At 37.2% G+C, this 20440-nt stretch overlaps 1 protein-coding gene across 1 annotated transcript; it reads right to left on the reverse strand.

Annotated features, from left to right (window-relative positions):
- Positions 1–4642: 4642 nt before the first annotated feature.
- TMPO (thymopoietin) lies at positions 4643–17219 on the reverse strand (the record flags this gene model as incomplete). The annotated part of the gene is made up of 8 exons (XM_010009797.1): positions 4643–6542; positions 7917–8011; positions 9317–9427; positions 9973–10068; positions 10179–10298; positions 14387–14487; positions 15955–16113; positions 17093–17219. Coding segments are annotated over 8 exons (1101 nt in total), but the record flags the coding sequence as incomplete, so codon positions are not given.
- Positions 17220–20440: the final 3221 nt, after the last annotated feature.

Consider the following 20440-nt stretch of genomic DNA (forward strand, 5'->3'; position numbering starts at 1 on the left):
TCTCCCCGCATTAAACCCTCGGCCTGAACTTCCGAGCCTTCTTTCGTACTGCCCGTATCCGGGGCACTTGCCACCGGGCAGATGCGCTACGGCTCCTACACTCCTGCTCCACCTTGCACGTGTGCCCGCAGCCTGCTCCTGGCACCGGCAAGCTCTCCTTGGTTCACACTGCAGGCGACTGAATCACACCCAGGTTTTTAAGATGAGTTTAAAGAAGTCCTTGCTATCGCCCCACATTCCAGTTCTGTTTATTCACAGCTAGGGATAGTTCCTGGTAAACCTGCAAAAAGCAACTCCCTCAACAGCAGCCTCACCCGCCCTCTGGCGAGGCCTCTGCAGCAGCACCATGCCAGATCCAACACAGGCAGGAGGGAGGCCACCAAACACGCTGCCCACAGCCTCTACAGCTGCATTTCTCCTTCCAGTGGCAAGCTTGCAAGGCAGCTTGCCAGGGCCTGTGCTACAACAGCTACAGCTGCTGCCAGAAGAATTGTGAGCTACTCCTTTGTTACAAGTGGAATGTTACATAACAGAACACCCATGCTTGGCCTTAACTATCTTGAACTACACATTCTCTAAAAGTGTGATTTCACTCATTTTAGTGGATTTACACAGTCCAAGCTAGTGTAGCACAGTTCAGCTCTCTGGTTACTTCAGAGATAAGAACTTCCAAGTTTTCACTATCTCACTCATACCCCTTCTATTACAGGGCTCCGTAACAACACAAGCAGAGCAGACAGCACAGGAGGAGGCACACAGAGAGCCATATTGACAGCACACCTGCACCACCAACACCTGCAGGAACACCCCTTCAGCAACTCACCAGCTCCTACTGAACCCAACTTCCCTGGAGGATGACCAGCTACAGCAACCTGAGGACTTGGCTCTAATTGCCAAAAGTTGATTCAGGCAGTCTTACACAGGCAAAAATGACACATGCTTCCTAACATTGTCACGAAAGTCTAGGTTGGTTAAGTCCCTCTTGAGTAAACTTGACTCCAGCTGCCAAGTAGGAAAAGATCAGCTGAAACTTGATTCTTTACTTTCATTAGCAACCAGCTGAAAGCCTGAAGTGCTGTTCACTTCCCTGCCACTGGCAGCAATGAAGACAGGCCAGAATTGTTCATTTTGCTACTGTTCTGCTCTACTCACCTGCATTTGAACAACTGTTATTAGCAATGTTCTCTAAAAGCCAAACTTTACAAACCAACTTACATATAAATGATTGAAATTCTTGCAGAACATACAGAAAACCTCTGTTCCAACTGTGAAGGATGAACATATGACTATATATACAGGTAATGGTAATTTTTATGCACAACTAGTACTGACACTTGATAGTCTGTGGAACAATCAGTTTCTTTAGGTTTAGCTGCCAATTAACTTCTAACAGCCATACTATTAACAAGTACTATTAAACAGCAGTCTAACATAACCCTGTGAAAAAACAGGGATAATGTGTTTCTGCTGAGTGCATATCATTTTACATAGAAAACCCCTTCAACTCTTCCCATCTGTGAAAGAATAAAATAGCAATAGCATGCAATTCAAACCATCTACATTAATCTGATTTCTGACACATATCAAAAGTAATAATAGATGAAGACTTGAAAGATGTTACCTTTTGGTGTCCACCTCTGTCAGACTCACAGTAAAAAGAGCTACTTACTGTAAATTCATCTTTGATAAAAAAAAATAAAAAACCCCAACTTTTCAAATTTGGGGAGTTTAGGAAAATGACAGTTCGGCAACTCCAAAGTTTTCCTTGTTACATCTATCCTTCTGTTACTAACACCCACCACACACCCCCTTCCCTTCATCTCCCCACCTTCCCCAGCCCCAAGCACCATACAATCAAGCAACTGTAGACTATTTCTCTCCTACAATAACTCCTGATAGTTCTAACATTTTGGTGAAGCCTGCAAGTAAAATCAAAGCTCTTGTAAACTTATTCTCCAGGTGACATACTGCTTTTAAAAATACACGAGATGATGAAACAGCCAATCACACCTTTGATAATCAAGTTAGCACAAGTAGCATCTGCTCCTGTTGTAAGCATGTGTTTTACTTATTCATTCTATCAACACCAGAACTACTAGACCATGATTCTAAAGAATCAGTAACAGATCAATTTAAGCTGGAAGTTTCACAGCCCAAGGGAAGCCTTAACACTGCAGCATCTCCTTCGACAGGATCCAAACTAGCTAGGTTGAACAGCCACATCATCTGAATGTAGGAACTAACAAAATCTCTAACTGCCCTAAGAGTCCTCTCCTCATCTGATGATCTTTCTTAATCTAAATTCTCCCCAATGTACCAATGCTGACAAAGAATTTCAAAGTTAGGTAGGACAAAGAATCCGAGGAATTACTTTTCAGTATCAATCAATACATAGCACTTCGAGGTATATATGCCTTTTAGGAGTACTTTACAAGTTGAATTAACTTGTAGACCCTATGTTATATGAACAAATACATGTATGTATACATCTGTCTTAGCTTGCTGTTGCACTGGTGCAAAGCAGCCTGATATACTCCCTAAGGAAAAAAAGCATAAGTCATAGGAAAGTTTTAGACAAAGACATGTAGACTTACTAAACAAAGTAAAAGCTATTAGTAACAGACAATAAAGGATGTGCTGGAATGCCTAAGTCTGTAAACACAAGATTTAAAATTATACATCACAACCCATCCCCATATTCATTTTGATCAGATAAAGGTTTTGATTTTTTTAAAAAGCTTTTCAGCCCAATATGCAACTTCAAAGCAAGCCAAATATACCATGCACAAGACATGCCACATGATTTTACAAGCTTTATTTGCAATTATACTTTTCTGCTAAACAGCCTCTTTTTGGAGCTTGTATTATTTAAAGGCATTCTTTTGGTACGCAGCTTTACTTTAATTCTGCAAAAACCAGTTAATGCCCTTTAAAAAACAAAAAACACCCAAACAAACAACACCCCCCCCCCCAAAAAAAAACACACACACACAAAAAAAACCCACAATAAACAGACAGCATTTTCTCCACAGAACCATCTAGAGAAGGTGATTAGCAGGAATTGCAGATTTTAATACCACAAAGGGTTTTCCTAAATTGTGCCACAAGAAACAAACTGAAACACACATAGATCAAGTCTACAAGGGACCTGAAATCGTTCTATAGGGCAGTACTGAGCATGGTGCTAGCAAGTAAACTTGGAGAAGAAAGAGTTCCTTCACACTGCTTCCTACTTAAATACAAATCAGTTTCAAAACACACACAGAATTTAAGATCCTCCTTGACAGCTTCTTGTATCAGACACTAGGAAAGCTCTCACAGCCTCACCATGGATCAGGTGCTACAGTAAGTCTCAACACTGCAAGTGATACCCCCTAGTCATTCACAGCCTGATAGGAGACTCTGACCGGGCACATGCTACAAGATGAACGCACAATTTAAAGGGAAAAGCAAGAGCTCTGTGTTAGCTGCAACTCAGACAAGCAAATCAAAGTATGTCATGTTTTCAGTACAGTATTCTAAGCACTATGACCAACCATGAGAACAAAACTCACCAAAACCTCCAACATTGTAATGCCTATTAACTTACACAGCCATTTTTCCAGTCTTTTTGTATCTCTTGCACTAAAAAGGACTTCAGCAACATTTACTACATCAGAACTCAACTGATTTTTGCAACTGGAACTTGGATACTAATACCAGTCTGTAGAATTGCTCTATTCTGTAATTGGTTCTGAAAGTTTTACCTGTCTCTGTCTAGAGGCCAAGATAAACTAATGGAACAAAACACAATTGAAAAAAAAAAAAAAAAACATATAGGAACACCAGTTCCTATTACTTCTGCACTTTGATACAAAGACTACAGTATACTTCAGTGTAACTTACACAGCAGTATTGAGGCAGCTTTATGCACATGCAACTATTCAGCTAGTAGTATTATTACTACATGTGTTTCTCTTACAATAACATCAATAGCTTTAGTAATGCTAGTAAATCCATATTTGGAGCTGGCAGAGGGAGGAAAAGAGGGAATAAAGAAGATTATTCTCAGAGCTATCTCACACCATTAAATGCCTCAAGTACAAGAAGCTTCCAACTTCTTCCCAGCTACAACTGAGCTACATGTAAGTTACTTTGAGAACTTATGTAGAAAAGTCTTTACCTTCTGTGAAGTAACACTGAAGTTGAGAGGATTCTCCAGAACAGTGCATAAATGAAAGAATGATGACATTTGATTGCATTGCAGTTCAGTTTGGGGTGTGTTTGGGTTTGTTTTTTTTTTTAATGATGCTAACAGTATCCCTGAAGGAGGTCAACTGAAATTATTTCATGTAACTAGAAGAGAAAGATATTTCATGTTAAAACACATAGCAAAGTGGGGTGAAAAATAATTTAAAGTGAAAAGGAAGTTCCTTAAGCATTGAAAAGTAAATGAAGACTAGCTTTTCCCCCCATCCAACTTAAAGGCCTAACACAGGCTAAAGGATTAAGGTGAAGTACTATTACTATAGTGCAAGTATGATGAATATTCCTCCCACCAAATGTTGACATGAACTGCTTTGGCCTTACTATCAAATTTTACTTTTTCTTTAAACATGGATGACTTCAGCAGCACAAAATGACACCTCTGATACATCAGTAATTTCTGCTTTTCAGCAATGAATTCATTTTGATAAGGAAAATGCACACACATTAAAATCATTTTTATTTTTCTGCATTTTGACACCAGAAGTGAATGTCTTACGTTACAATTTTCTATAGGATGGACACAAGTTTAGCTATTTGGATTACTAAAAAGGCAGATTAAAAGGAAAAAGAGACATTAATCTTAACAGAAATAAACCCCCAAAACTATTGCTTTGCTACAAATTACCATGTCTGTCCCAAAGTTCACAGAAAGTAAAGCTTCCCCATAGCTATAGCCTATGCAATAATTGTACCTAGAGTAAAAAGATAGTGACTATTAACTAATGTTCTCAGCTTTTTATAAGTAGCACTTCAAGAATTAGTATGATTTATTGCGATTTTGTACCAAGCAGTAAGACTGAACATCTGTATGCTGCAGATTTAAGCACACCAAAATGTATACATTCACTTTGAAAAATTGTTGCTTATCACTCTTCATTGGTAGTAGTGAAGTCAGCTGCCTGCTCAACTAAGTTACACAATATAGAGTGTTTCAGCATGCTTCCACTGAGAAAAATATTCAACTGCATGAAAGTAGTAAATCTCACCTTAGAAGATGAAACTGTAGCAGAAAATGCAGCAATGCCCTCTTCATACAAGAATAAAACTTCATATGGAATTTTCACACTTTGAGAATACTTCTCTACATGAATATTCAAAGATAATCACAAAGCTGTGTTGGAAAGACCTCGCTTTTTAAAAAAAAAAATAAAAAAAAAATTAAAAAGACAACCACTGCTAACGTCAAAATTTAGACTACTTCAGATAACAACTCTGACCCAAAAAAGTATTTTAGTAGCAAATTATATTGATGTGAATTTTATTTTCCACGCATATTACTAATAAATAAGTTCCTCTAAGACATCTCTTGCCAATTAGATTTGTATTCAGCTCCTGCAACACTGTAAGCACTAAAACGAAGTGATACATTTAAATGAAGTTACACTTAAACGGAGTTACTAATATGATACTAAGACTTTTACAGAAATACAAACAGGTTTACAGTTACATTTACTAAAAAGTTACAGTAATCTACAGAAAAGGTTGTCATACTCTCCCTACATCCTAAGAGATCAAATTCAGTTACATGGTTACTGAAAAAAATGCACACAAAAATGCATTTCCCTTTATCACCTGGGTTAAAATCCTCCTCCACAATAATCTATATAGAGACAGAAGTACAACTTCTTTTCTGTACAAAGAAAAAGGTTTAAAAACACAGCTTCACATTTTACTACATTTTTGCCCTTCTCAGCTTCCAAGTTCTTGCAAAAACAAATATACATTTTCTCAAAAATGAATTTAAAGGATGTCCACATTAAAAAAATAAAGCCTACAAAAGTTCAAAGATTTAAAAAAATGTTACTCCTATGGCAGTGATCTCCTACTAGTCCAAATCCAGAAAGTGACTGATGTCCATTTAGTATTATCTTTCTTCCTTTATCCAATTTATCATGTTCCAATCACATTATTTGTAAGAAGTCCTTGAGCCGATGAGAGGGCAGAAGAGTTCTCTACAATTAAAAATAGGAGATCAAATCAGGTGTGCCTTTCAGAAAGATACTCACTTGGCACCACCCTGAAAGATAATATTTGAATACTTAGAGAAAGGATTTCCTTGATTAGTTTCCATTGACTGGTAAACCGAAAACAAGAAGAGCGAAATGACAACAAAGAGAAGAACTTTTATCCACAGGGGAATGGAGTGTTCTTTTTTTGTTGGTGGTTTCTCCAACTTGGTGTCAGTTGAGGTACCGTATTTTGGAGCATACTTAGAGAAGCATTCCTCCATTCTGAAGTCACTGTGCTCTATAGGCCGGCTAGCAGCTCCTTTGATGGGTTTACGGCAGCTAGCACTGTTAATTAAAAAAAAAAAAAAAAAAAAAAAACAAAACAACAAACAAACAAAAAAAAAACAACAAAACAACAAACAAAAAAAACCCCATAAAATATCACGTATTTCAAAGAGCAATCTAAGGTACACACAGAAGTTTTATTATAATGAAAGAACTAAAGATTATTCCTAGTGAATGCAGTACCTGAAACATCTGTTGCAAACTCTAACGTGTCTATCATTACTATGATGAACACTGAATGACTACCCTAGTTGAAATGACACTGTCCACATAATCAATGGATCATAACTGGTAATAAAACTCTAGGAAGTGTGCCTCTCCTTTTACATCTTTAGTGATCACTTATGCAGCCCCACTGGGATTTCTAAATCCAAGATTGTCTTGGCCTTTAAAATATGTATTTGATGGCTAAGCCAACACACACAGAGTCAGAAGACAAAGCAGTAAGAGTTAAGAACCCCACCTACATTGCCAAGTCACAGAATACTTAGGGTTGGAAAGGACCTTAAGATCATCTAGTTCCAACCTCCCCTGCCATGGGCAGGGATGCCTCACCCTACATACATGGAATACAATGCACAATTTTTATTAAGTGGTATAGGTTTAACAAGACTGACAGACCTCAAAACAAGAGAGCAAAGCTAAGTGATGAGAGGATATACCACAGCAGTAGTAGCTGTTACCATGTGTTCTCCTTATGGTAAGACTTTATACAATTGCAGTTTAAATTGAAGTTACAACTAATGTATTGGAAACAGAAGTTGATTTCACATCTTAACATAGGGAAATTTTCTCATTCTCTAACAGGACAAAGTTTGCTGAATTGCTTAATTATCCAGAAGGTTGTTTTATTTTTTGTTTAAATATGAAATTGCAAAGAAAAATGTAATAGCCCTTCCTATATGCCATCCTTATTCATGCTAAGATTAATCTTTGACTAGAACAGGACTGCTACTTAGAGGAAGAAATAGGGTATCTCAAAATTCTTTTTGGCTTTCAAAAAGAAAGCTCAAATGTATGCTGGGAAATCATTCTTTCATTTAACTGCAGGCCTAAAGCAGTTGTATATAAGAGCTTAAATATTGCAAAGTACACAGAGAAGCCCTTTCCATCTAATTTGCAGCATCCAGAAGTTCCAGTAACAATTCCTACTATAATACTACCCTGTTCTCCCACCTCCAATTTAAATAAAGAAAAGGCTGTTTTGCCTAACAAAACTATGTATATAGAATAGAAGAGCTGGTCATCTCAGCTGCTGCTGAGACAGTGCAAAAACTGTTCCTCAGAAACCTACCAGTATAATCAGAAGATACTTATCAGCTTAAATAGGATTACGAAACTGAGAAACAAGCTCCACATAAACCTTAGAAATACCTAATTCCTGTAGGTGTTGATACTTCATAAGGGAACATTTCCTTGAGAATATCCCTTTCTACTCTTCGTTCTTCTGTATGAGTTTTCTCCAGCACCTAGGAAATCAAAAGCAATTATAAGCCTAATAAGACTGCAAAACAAAAAGCTCCTGCATAGCTATCTCAGTGACCACAACCATGTGCAATTTTTAAGACTGAGTCACCCAGTGGCATTCAAGAAATTTACTTCTTGGGTTCTAGAAGGTAGTTTAACCTTTGATAGTGGCAGCTGTCTGGTCACTTTTGGTGTCTTAAAGCATTCAGTCCTCTCCTCAGTTTCCTTTAAGATAAAAAATATGCTGTATAAATACAATACACCTGCCAGCCAAGGATGCAGATGATCAAAAAAACTTAACCATCACCTCTATCATGGCTGTGTTGAGCAGATCACAGGATTGGTTGTGGCCAACATGATTAAAAAAGTACTGATGTAGGCAATCTGTCTCTTCTTGCTGTAATAAACAATGCCACAGTACAGTAAAAATCTAACTGAAGAAAAAAATCACCACAAACTTTAAGCTTTAAATAGAACATCCACTTTTCCCCACAAGCTTCTATTTCACAACTAAGCCTACATTCCAGTTATACTACAAATAAAACAGCCCATTCCATAAATTTCAGATCCATTGAGAACAGGCTTCACAAGTGCTAACACAAGTTTTATCTACAGTAGTAACTACATGAAGCAATGAACTCAATTTAACTTCAGCCAAACATTATCTTGTAATGTAAAAGTACACATTATTACAGTACGTTAATACAATTACATATACTTGCAAGTGCTTTAGACAGTCCTCCAAGAATATAATTTTGACAGCTTGACTAGGTTAACTGTAAAAGAATTATTTTCTTTCTTGATAACTGATAGGAATCTACAGATACTTTTTGAAGTCAGGCTTTTGATCTAAAGTAATCCTACTATTTGAGACCCTAAACTAAAGCACATGGTGGCTTTTCAGGATAGGCTGATTTACAAGATCAAAAGTAGATAACCCAATACTGTTTTACCTTTAACCTACTCAAAGAATTTGAGGGGGGGAATAAATCTACAGTTTGATCAAAAAAATAGCAGCACAAGGAGAAATAACACACCAGAACATATTTGGCTTAGGGGAAGGAGAAAAAAAAAAAAATTAAAAAGCAGCATTTACACACACACACACACACCCCCCCGCCCAAATCTGAAAGAGGAAGATAACAGAGAGAATATACACTTATTTTTATGCCATGTGACAACACTGTTTTGACTAGTACCACCTGGACAATGACATCTTCTACCCCTTCTGTACTAAGAAGCACAAACACACAAGAATCTTGTTCACAGAGAGTAAGCGAGAGCAATCTAAGTTTTAATTTATTTACTTCAGCTGTCATCAATGGTTTCTTTGGTGTTCTTCTGGGCATGTCTGAGAGTTCACTGATTGACAGCGTAGAAGCTGCGTGCTTGTAATTTCCAGTCACCCTACTGCCAACCTGCCAAGATTCAAAATTGTTCAAACTCAGAATCAGCCAAAATACAAAATAAAAGAGGGAGGGAAAGGTGGCAGAACCAACCAACAAAACCTTTATGTGCATTGAATATATGCATGTTAGCAGTTAACTCGAGAAGGTTATGTAACATACTTTGAAATAAGCACAGGAAACACATTGCTTATCATCCCAAGTAGTTTCTTTTCAGCCATTTAGAGACGTTAAAGCTTTTTAGTTCACAAGAAAAGCCAAATTTAAAAGCTGATATTCTGCATGTACTTAAAAGATCCAGGCTTTGAAAGTGGCTCTTCTCAACCCTCCCCACAAAAAGACATTAGATGGGACCTAGATGTTTACCCAGTCCCATCCTCAAAGTGAACAGCATAGGTACTAATACAGACACTGAGTATGGTTTCAAAGACTACTGAATAGTCTTACTTCCCTTGAAACAGTATCTGTTCAAAACAGAGTGATTCTATCAGTAAAGATACATTACAGAAGAATACCACTTGCATGATTTATTGAACATATTTACTAAGCATATTTACTAGGGTCTCGTTGCTTGCAGTCAATATAGTTTCAGCTATGGGAGTACTCTCTGATATTACAGCATCATCTACAGGCAACTGTGCTGTAGCTTCCACCTGTTTGTTTAAAACAAACAAAAGAAAACAATTGAATAAAATAGCCACCGGGACCCTAAAAGTGGAAGAAAAAAAAAAAATCTTGTCTATTATAAAAAGCCTATCATCACCCTTTTCCTTGGTGTTGTTCTTGACACTCTTGTAGACTCCCTAGAAAATGCCTGCAGAGGTCCACTTTTTGAAGATCCACTTGTCCAGACAGTCTCAGTAACTCCATCTTGAGAATAGGTCTATTCAAGCATCAAACACATGATCAAATACATGAAAGCCAGCTCTCAACATTGGATACCCACAACCAAAAGCCAGAATAGCATGCATACTCCAGAAGCAGTGTCTACAATCCAAAAATTAGTATCTGGATTCTAATACAGTCAGTAATTATCATCTACCTACACTAGTAGTATTGACCACAATACTTACACTAGAGCACATACAGAACTGACTAGATAATGCCTGACAGTAAAGCTAATGCTACAAGTAACATGGTGTCCATGACACCAAGTCATGGACACCATGTTATGCTAGCTTTAAGGCCCACTGCATTACCTGCCTGCACAAGAAAAAATTAATCTATGAGCATAAGCAGAAAGCATCACCATGTTCTCTACTCACATAGGAGTCTACTCTCTCAAGCAGAGGTGGGAATGGTCTAGGCACAGCCACCCACATATCAATTTTCATGTAACAGTAGGTTTAAACAATCAAGCCTGACACAGATCTTTACAGATCTAAGTAACAGCATGAAGTGCCAAACTTTTATAGCCATTAAGGAACACAGATCACTCCCTGTGCCTTAATGCAAGTTTAATGCTTAAAGGGGAATTTAAAAAAAAAAAAAAAAAAAAAAAAAAAAAAAAATCAATCTTCCTCAAAACAAATTCCAAGCATAGACCTGGAGGGAAAGGGAGAAAAGAGCCTGCTGCTTCTAAATTATAAACAAGATTTCCCTTTGTATTTGGTTAAGTTTAAAAATAATAATTAAAAAAAATTACTTTGCTCATACTAAAATATTTGCCCATTAGCACCTCATGCATTGATGTATTACCAAGTTTTTGGAAGTTACACCCAGCGATGATGGAAGTTATACAGACTGGTGCAACTGTCAATTACAGTTCTAACAGCAGTTATCACTGAAACAATACTAGCCCCGAAATAAAAGACTTAAGAGCAGGCTGAAAATGATTTATTGAGGAGAAAAAGCCAAAAAAAACTCCACAACAATAAAACAACACAAAACCAACAAAACAAAAGTTAACATCTTTCATCCATTCCCCATTTGTATCTTCAGAGTTACTCCAGTGAAACTAGAAGCTGAGCAGCTTTACGACTCCTAAGTTCTGTACTACAGCTGCTACATATCCAGCAGAGGGAGCACAAGTGTTTCACTCTTACTCCAGTCACTAAAATACTTTGAAAACCAAATGATCAAGTCCAGACAGATTCAGATGTTTCATACAGAATTGAAGATTTCAGCCTAAGTCTCCAATACTCTTCTCAATTTAAACAGGATCTTCCAACCCCTCTTTATACAGTCACCAGACACTGGCTTCACTTCCCTATTAAGAAAAGCTTAACCTGCAGACTTCAATCATGGCTACCCACCTCACCCCCATACACCTCCTATTTGAGAAGCATTCTTCTTCAAAAGCCTAAAGAAAAACATTAATTTCAGAGTAGTTCCACTCACACACATTCCAATTAAGAAAGCAGTACAGCAATTCCCTCACACTTCTAATGGAGAGCTCCCCTGGCCCAGGCTGTCTGACTAGAAACTAGTTTTCTTCTAGCGGAAGTTGGAAGCACTTCAGTAAATAAATGCCTCTCCTCAGTTCTTCAGATTGTTCTCAGTTTACCTCTGTGATCACAGCAGCTGCAATGCTGCTTATTTTTATGAAGCCCAGATATAGAGAAAGTAAAATTACTTAACGTTTATGTTACTTAGCCTGCCTCTTTCTGTCCAGTGCACTTTCTATGAGGCCTTAGGCTCAGCTTTGAACTCTAAATCTATGCTCATCTACCCAATTGGAAGTGAGGGTTCAAACAAGAGTTTTCTTTCAACTTTTTCAGTTCACTATGAGGATGCAATTAAACACAAACAGCCAAGCTCAAATCAATCTAACCCTCCACTGTTAACTAAGTGGTAGGACCCATAAGCCTGCTAACCTCCTCACCCAATTTATTTTGCACCAGCTGCCTTAAGGACTACGTATCTACACTCATTTCTCAAGAGACAGCAACATCCACCCATGCCAAATGACAATCTTTTCAGGTCTGTACATCCAGACTATGACTAGTGCTGCAGAGGACCTAGAAGCAGCAACAAAAGTCTCCTCACACACTACACACCAACTCAGCCCCACTGCTCTTCAGAGCCTCAATATTTGAGCCAACGCCACAAGTACCATGACTGCTGCATATAATTCTGCAGAATAAGTATGGTCACTTGACACAATCTCAGAAGAAGAGGAGAAAACAAGAAAAGAAAAAAAAAAAAAATCTTCCTCATCTTCTACTTTCATTCTGAACATATGACTACACATTTGCTAACAAAAAGCATTAGTTGTTCATGGCTTCAAACAGATGTAAATCTTTGTTGATTGTTTTTATCTTGTTGCTGTTTTTTTGTTTGGTCTGTTGAAAGGTAAACAGTTTAACAAGCTACAGTTAAGAGTTCCTGAAGAATTTGGCATAATTGTGAAATTAGATTTATATTTTTTTACTAATCAAATGATATTCCTTTTATTAACTACTGGTAATTAAAATATTGTATCTATATTGCACATATAATATATTGCACAGTAATAACCTCATGTTATTACAGTGAAATAAGATGACAAGAACTTGAGTAGGAACCCATCATTTGAAAATGCCACAAAAATATATCACTGTTTCTTCCTTTTTATTCTATAAGTGGGTTCCTAAAGGCTAGGAAGCTTTGTTTGTTAATAGCTGAATTAAATACCTCTGTTACACTGAGGCTGGCAGGGACTTCCGGGTGAAGAGAGATTTAGAAAAGAGTAATCCTTAAAATACAATACTCAGATGCCCATTATAAAGACCATCACGAGCAGAAATTGCCTGAATAAATTAGGAATATTTTGTGTGCTGAACTGTGTGCTTTGATTTGTAGAACTGAGATCTGTTCAGCTTGTACCCTAAGAATTCAATTAAAAATAATGACAACTAGTTACAGATCTCTCTAACTGTGCTGTATTACCCAAGCTCACACTGCAACGTGTTACCTGCTTTAAGAGACATCCACAGCAAATGCATGCTTATACATACAAAAACAGTATCTAAAAAGGAAGTATCTGGTATTTACAATAAAGTAGTGAGGAAAGTTACTGATCTCCTAAAATACCAAGCTATTACCAGGCAAGATTTTGAGTCACTGAATATTTTTTATACAAGTCCTTTACTGTAGCACAACTCCAGATTAATAACACCGTAAAGATCCTAGGTAACCTAAGCTAGGGAACAGGGTATTTAGTGACACTGTCACATCAGTCACCAACTATCAAATCCAGCATTCAGCCAACATCTTGAAAACCTGAGGTGCTTCTGTGAAATTCCTCTTTCATCACAACAGAACTAGTATTATTCATAAGTAAAGGACAGTTGGTACATACAGCGAGATTTAAACTTGTTGTTTATTACTATTCTTCTTAGGAGAAGCTTTCCAACAAATTAATGTCTATACTAGTACTGCTGCCACAAGCTGAGGAAAAAAAACATAGCTAATGCATGTGTGTACACACATACACATGCTTCTGTATATAAGCATATACAGAAGTACACTACTTCATGTATTAGAATCATTAAACAGATATATTTAAAATGCATACATATATGTATAGGTATCAAACCAGATGGATATAAATGATGTATGTACATGCATTTTAAAACATTTCTTAACAAACAAACAAAAACCTCACCAAACAAAAAACATACACAACACCCAAAACAAAACAGAAAAACACCACCTCCACCCACAAACTAACCTTTTTCTAAACTTTTCTTTTTGCATGTTAAGGTTGCCTATTATTTTTCCTCCAAGAGGTTTGTCTGATTGGCCAGCTATGGTAGCATGGCTTTTAGCAGAACATAATTTGGAATGTTATCAGACAGGCTAAATCCAGCAGCTAAAGTTAATTCACAAGATTTTCATGCTGCGTTAGAACAGGCTTTCTGGAAGAACTGTTAAAAAACAGCAGAGCCCACATAGTCAAATATGATTATGTTAAAAGCAACAAGGTGTTTAATGAGCACATCACCTGCAGTTAAGTAGGTGTTCCAGATGCCACTAAATTAAACATACCTGGTTGTGTTCAACAACTCTTCTTTGTTTGAGTGCTACTGGAGTCTTTGTCCTGGCTTTCAATGGTTCTCTCTTCTCAAGCCTCAGTTCAGTCTTCGGATCTGTAATCGGTTTTAATTTAACTAGTTTCTATAATACTACTAGTTGTTGTACTAGTTTAAACCAATTCTATTTTAATAAAATTCATTTTAAGAGGCAACATAACACTGTTATGAATTACCACTTCTCTAAAAAGTTTGAGAAACAGATCAGTTTCTCCACTGAATGTAGAAGAGACATTTGAAGAATAACCTTAAAAATATTTTAAAACACTGACCCAAGTATTTCAGTTTTGTCCTAAAATCCTACATTTCAGATATGCTTTGACCAACCCAGCAGTTCCATTTACGAACTGCAAATACTTTAACCAAAATACCATTATACCATTAAATGGAGTAAGGGTATTGTAGTTTTTCAACATCATTTAGGCTGGTAGTTTAATTTCCTTTAAAACAGGTCATTTTATATAAAACTAATTTTTGATGCAGAAGGGCAAGTGGTTAGCAGTCATCTTACCAGTAACAGGATGTATTATTACCAGCCCTTTCTAAAATTCTAATATACCAACATATTTAGAGTCTATTTATAGAAAAGTTCTATTTATTTTTGACAGGGGGGAGTGTTTGGTTTTGGGTGGGGGTTTTTTGTGTCTGTGCCCTGTTCCCCCCACCCCCCTCCCAGTGTTTGAACAACTTGGTAATTAGATAAAGCATGTGTAAGTATAAGGAGAAGGCTGTCAGCTGTGACTGGGCTCTTGGCTGTGCTAAAAATAAGTAAATATGTAAGTCTTTAACATCTCTCCCCCCTTTGAAAGAGCAAGAGCTTTAAGTTCAAAACCAAGCCCAAATATAAAAGGGAAATCCATTGAGTTCCTAGTTGTATTTCAACCCCTTCTGTCCTATCTCCATAGAAGTTCTGTAGAAACAACAAAAAACCCAACGCGCCCAAAAACAAACCACACAAAATAAGCACCTTCTAACATTCCATTCAAGACGCTCTTTAAAACCTACGCTGTTTTTATATAAGTAGTGTGATGTGTGGTTTAAATTCCATTTCCCCCACCCCATACCTTTTTGATATAAACTTAGTATTAAAACCACAAAAAACACATCCAAGACCAATCAACCAACTCACCCCAAACTAAGCCCATAATGAACAGAGCATAAAAAGGATTGAGTCATACATGACAGACATTAAACCAAGAAAGTACAGAAGTTTAAAAAACATTCATACACTATCCAATAGCAAATAACTACTGTAAGCACCTTAAGACAAAACTGCACTTGAAGATGAAGTGCAAAGGACACTGGAACACTTAATATGCAGTTCTCCTAGCAAAAGTTTCCTATCCCAGAACACCTAGGCACCTAGATCACTGTGCTAGTACTGCATGATGAATTACATGACTCACATGGTCTACAGCAGTAAGCCTCACCTAACAGCAAGGTCATGCCCTCTTTAGATACTTCTACTGCAAGTATTACTGATGTATATTTGAATAGTTCACATGCATTCCACTTAAATCTTACCTTCTTCATTGTCACTGTACTGGTCAGAATCATTATTGCCATTCTGCCTGGTGTTCTCTGTAGCGGAAGAAATCGCTGGGACAGGCACAGGTGCCTTTGGTTCTGGGCCTTGCTCCATCAGTTTCAACAGTTTTTTCTCATAAAGTTTCCTAGTAGTAGCTATAAACAAGGAAGGATACATGCTAAAGATAGTTTTCATCTTTCCTGACTTGACTGCTAGAACTTGGCTGTTATATATTCCTTTGGGATCTCTGAATGCATGGGGGTTTGTATTTTTCATCAGTCTGTATGGCCCAAAGCATATATATGGGAAGGCATGCAGAAACAGCTAACAAAGTATTATGCATAACACTTCAAATACACACAGGATTCCAGGCTCCATCACTGTCATTTACATTCACCCAGGATCCCAAGAACATCCACAGAAAACTCAGCATGCTACAGCAGCTTCTTCTTAAAAAAAAAAAAAGAAGGAGAAAAAGGAGTTGAAGTCCCTTGCCATTAAACTAGAGAGCAATCTGAAAGGCAAGGAGCTTTGATCCCACATCACAGATGAATGCCCAAGGCAAGAGATTAAGCTGGGATAGGAACTTCTGATGTATGTTATCATGCAAGATAGAATGCTAGGTTCGAGGAGCCGGGGGGGGTGGGGGGAGATAAATAAAAAATAAATAAAAAAATAGCAGAAGGAAACATTACTGCACAATGCAGTGAGTAGGAAATGCTCTAGGGATGGGTAAGTTCCACACTCTCGTTCTGCTCTCAATGCTATTAGGTTATTATGTAAGATTTAGTTTCATTTTAGCAGGCCCCAGATCTCCACCTCTGTTATCAGAAAACCTAATTACCCCAATGCTGAACTTTAACTAATAGTTACACAGCTTTGGAACAGAAGTTGGAACATCTCCAGCTGGCCTAGAACACAAGAGGAATAAACTGTGGACTTGCCTACAGTGAAATGCCTCAAGTCTTCTCAGTGTAAATAATCCAATGAAAACACCTAAAGTGGAAAGTAGGACTGCAACAGTATTGGTACTAAACTTAAGTAGCTGTTATCAGATAAGCTTAGAACACACACAACTGAGGTTTATTGGGAAATATGTTGAAGAGATGTGTTTGCTAGTACCATTTGACCTACCTACAATTGGGCCAGGATTTAGTCCATACTTCACAAGTTGCTCTTGAAGATCTTCATTGCTCATCTCTGTTATGTCTAGATCATCCTTCTCATCTGGCCTGGGTTTGTCAGTTTTCTTTGTGGCCTTCTATGAATGTGCAAGGAAGAAACAAAAGACACTGTTTCCAGCTAATACAGGACACATAGTTTTCTTCTAAGGACACAGGAAGATATGAAAGTCCTAAATATACAAAACCAGAAAAAGTAATTATATTCTCCACCACCAAAGGCTACGTGAAATACTTCAAACATTTACACTTACTAAACAAACATGCACAAGTTTCCTACTTCTATAAGGACATACCTATTACAAGCCTCCCCTATGGAAAAAAACCAAACAAACAAAAAAAAAAAAAACCAACACACCAAAAAACCCCCACAACCCACAGAAAACCACCAAAACAAGAAAGAACACCCAAACACAACACATAAACCCTTACTTATTATTCTGATCCTGCATTTTAGTTTGAAGTTCAAGTATGCAACAGTAGAAGATTTCTTTCCTATGACTGGAGAGGCAAGCTTCTAGCTGTATCACCATCACAACACTAAGATACAAGTACTTATGTTCCATTGGCATTTCTTCACATTCTTCTACCTCACAGATCAACACTTCTTCCAATGGCATGGAAAAAGTAACTACACCCTCTCAACCAAGTTCCTAAAATCCTCATTCCCACTTATCCTGGTATTCTCTGTCAGATTACATGATGGTTACAAAGGAAGTGCAGGAAAGTCAAAACCAGAAACACCCTCAAATTTTCAAAATCCTGTCTGCATAGGCCTCTGCTACTGTAGTTCTAACAGATCCTAAAGCCAACTCTGGCAACACACCACCATCACATACAGAGGGTTATCAAAATAATCTGTCAAGATGCTACTCCTAAATTAGCAGCTTCCACTATATCTGAACAGAGTGTTCATTGCATTTTTTCAACTAGGGAAGCCTTTGTTCCTACCATAGGTATCTGAAGCTCAAAGATCTGCATGAGAGTGAGAAAGTAAGAAAAAAAATATGCTTAGGATCTACTTGCTCTCAGCTAAGAACAGTCTTGATACTGCTTTGAAATAAATCATATTTTTGTCTCAAAGTAATAGGACATAAACAGATATGACTTCTTCACTTTATATTTTTCTCAACTTGGTGGTTGCCCAGAGGACCTATCTGTATTTTCTGGTACTTACCAAAGAGCAGAATTCCAGATGCAATTATGGTATAAGTCACAATTAACAGGGTTTTGTTGTATTCAGTAAGAAAGCACTGAAAGATTGTAAAATGACTGACACGAGTCACCAGTACTTGCTAGCCATTGATGCCAGTTCAATATTGGTTTGCAATATTGTTCTTGCCTCACGTATCTTGGTATTTTAAAGCTAGACAGGGTCTATGAGAGAATTTCCCAAATATTAACTGACTTCTTAAATTAAATTTTCCTCCAATTCCCAGATTGTGAAAAATCTCAGCATTATGAACTAAAATCAACTGCTGAAAAGCAACATTCTCCAAAAGCTCATGCTGTTTCTTAATTCTAAGAAATAGACTCCAAGTAGTCTGAAGAAAGAGACAGTGTCACTAAAGTAGCATATTTGACTAATGACAGATTTATAACACATTCTATTATCACATAACAATCTAATTTTTGAAGCAACTAAGCCTACTTGTGTAGTACACAAGAAAACAATGAACTTGGAGCTACGAGACTTGTATTTACTTTTGAATGTCAGTCATAAGGGTATCATAAGTTAAGTATCACATTAACAAGAACTTAATATCCGCTGCATTTTTTTTCCTGGACTACTCAAACTGTCCAAACAGTGCAAAAGAATCCCAAAACAAATAATGGATTTTCTCATTGGGATCTGTTTAGACAACTTGAACCAATCACCAAGAAGATAACTAAGATGCTACTTCCATACTTCAGAAGAAAACTACCACCATGTAGCAGTAAATCACCATTCCAATGACACTTCAAAGAAACTGGAAACCTAATTTAATGTATCTCTACCTTTGTATCACTCTAGAGGCCACAGAAGAAACTATAATATACACCAGAGAAAGTACTCAGCATTGTACCAGACATTTTACAGAAATCTTAACTACCAGAAAATCTAACTCCAACTAATGAGTAATACATAAGTAAACGTAAGTAACATGTACATAAGTACATAAGTAAACTCACATCTCTCACAGTATCTTTGGTGCTTCATTTTTTTCTTCCAAGATGAATTTCACTTTTTCCTTCAGCATTACCACACATTGAGACTATCAGAATAGTTAGTTTCAGCAGAGAAAAAGGGCAGGGAGGGGATGAAAGTTGAAGATAATCTGTGTTCTTCAATCATATGACCAGATAAATCAACTACTTTCGTCTTGTGCAAGGACTTCAACATTTAATTTGAGTAACTATTCTCCTTAAAGCAGAAACAAATTACTTCAATTGTACGAGCAGAAAGCTGCCATTGTAACCACTCACTGTACCATAAGATTAAGTTCCTAGAAGTCTAAGGCAGAAGAATTTCTCTCATGCTTTGGTTGTGGTATGACAGCATTAACCTCACGTCAGCTTTAATTACCACTACTACTGTGGTAGTAGTGGTACTTTCTGTTCATCATCACAACTTATTCATGAGACTACCTTGTGAGACAGATTATAAGAACTATCTTTAAAATTTACCATTGCAAATAAAAAGGCAAGGAAAAACAAAACAAAACAAACAAAAAACCAAAACAACCACCACAAAAAAAAACGCACAACCAACCTCCCAAAAAAAACCCAAACAAAAACCCCCACAAACCAAACACCCCCGAAAACCCCCAAAAAGCAAACCACACCACCAACACATCGACTTTTTCCTGGTGTGGTGACCACTACTGAAATTAAAGTTGTCTTATTGTGTTTCAGAGGTAAAGTGCTTAAAATGAAATTGTAGCAACTACCAGGCTTTGCCAAAGCAAGGCAGGGCAGCTGACCACTTTATGTGTAACTATTCTTGCAACACTATGCCCAGATCAATAAATCCTCATCTGAAGATCTTCTAATTCCAACCAGAGCTAGAAACATTAAAACAAAACAAAAAACTATTTCTAATCATTGCCATCTTCTAAAAAACAGAAGACGGAAGAGAAGCTGCATAATTCACTTGAGAGAAATTTGTCCACATCAAAGAGATACTACAACCAAATTTCCATCTTTCAGGCTCAGTTCCAGGTTAACTAGGACCCAACCCTTCAAACAAGTACTGAAGCAAGTTATAAGCGTAGGGCTTCCAGACAGTATTCTCAGTTCTAGGGCCACAGGAAAACAAGCA

The sequence above is a fragment of the Nestor notabilis genome, unplaced genomic scaffold (assembly GCF_000696875.1).
Source record: "Nestor notabilis isolate BGI_N333 unplaced genomic scaffold, ASM69687v1 scaffold5422, whole genome shotgun sequence".
NCBI lineage: Eukaryota > Metazoa > Chordata > Aves > Psittaciformes > Psittacidae > Nestor > Nestor notabilis.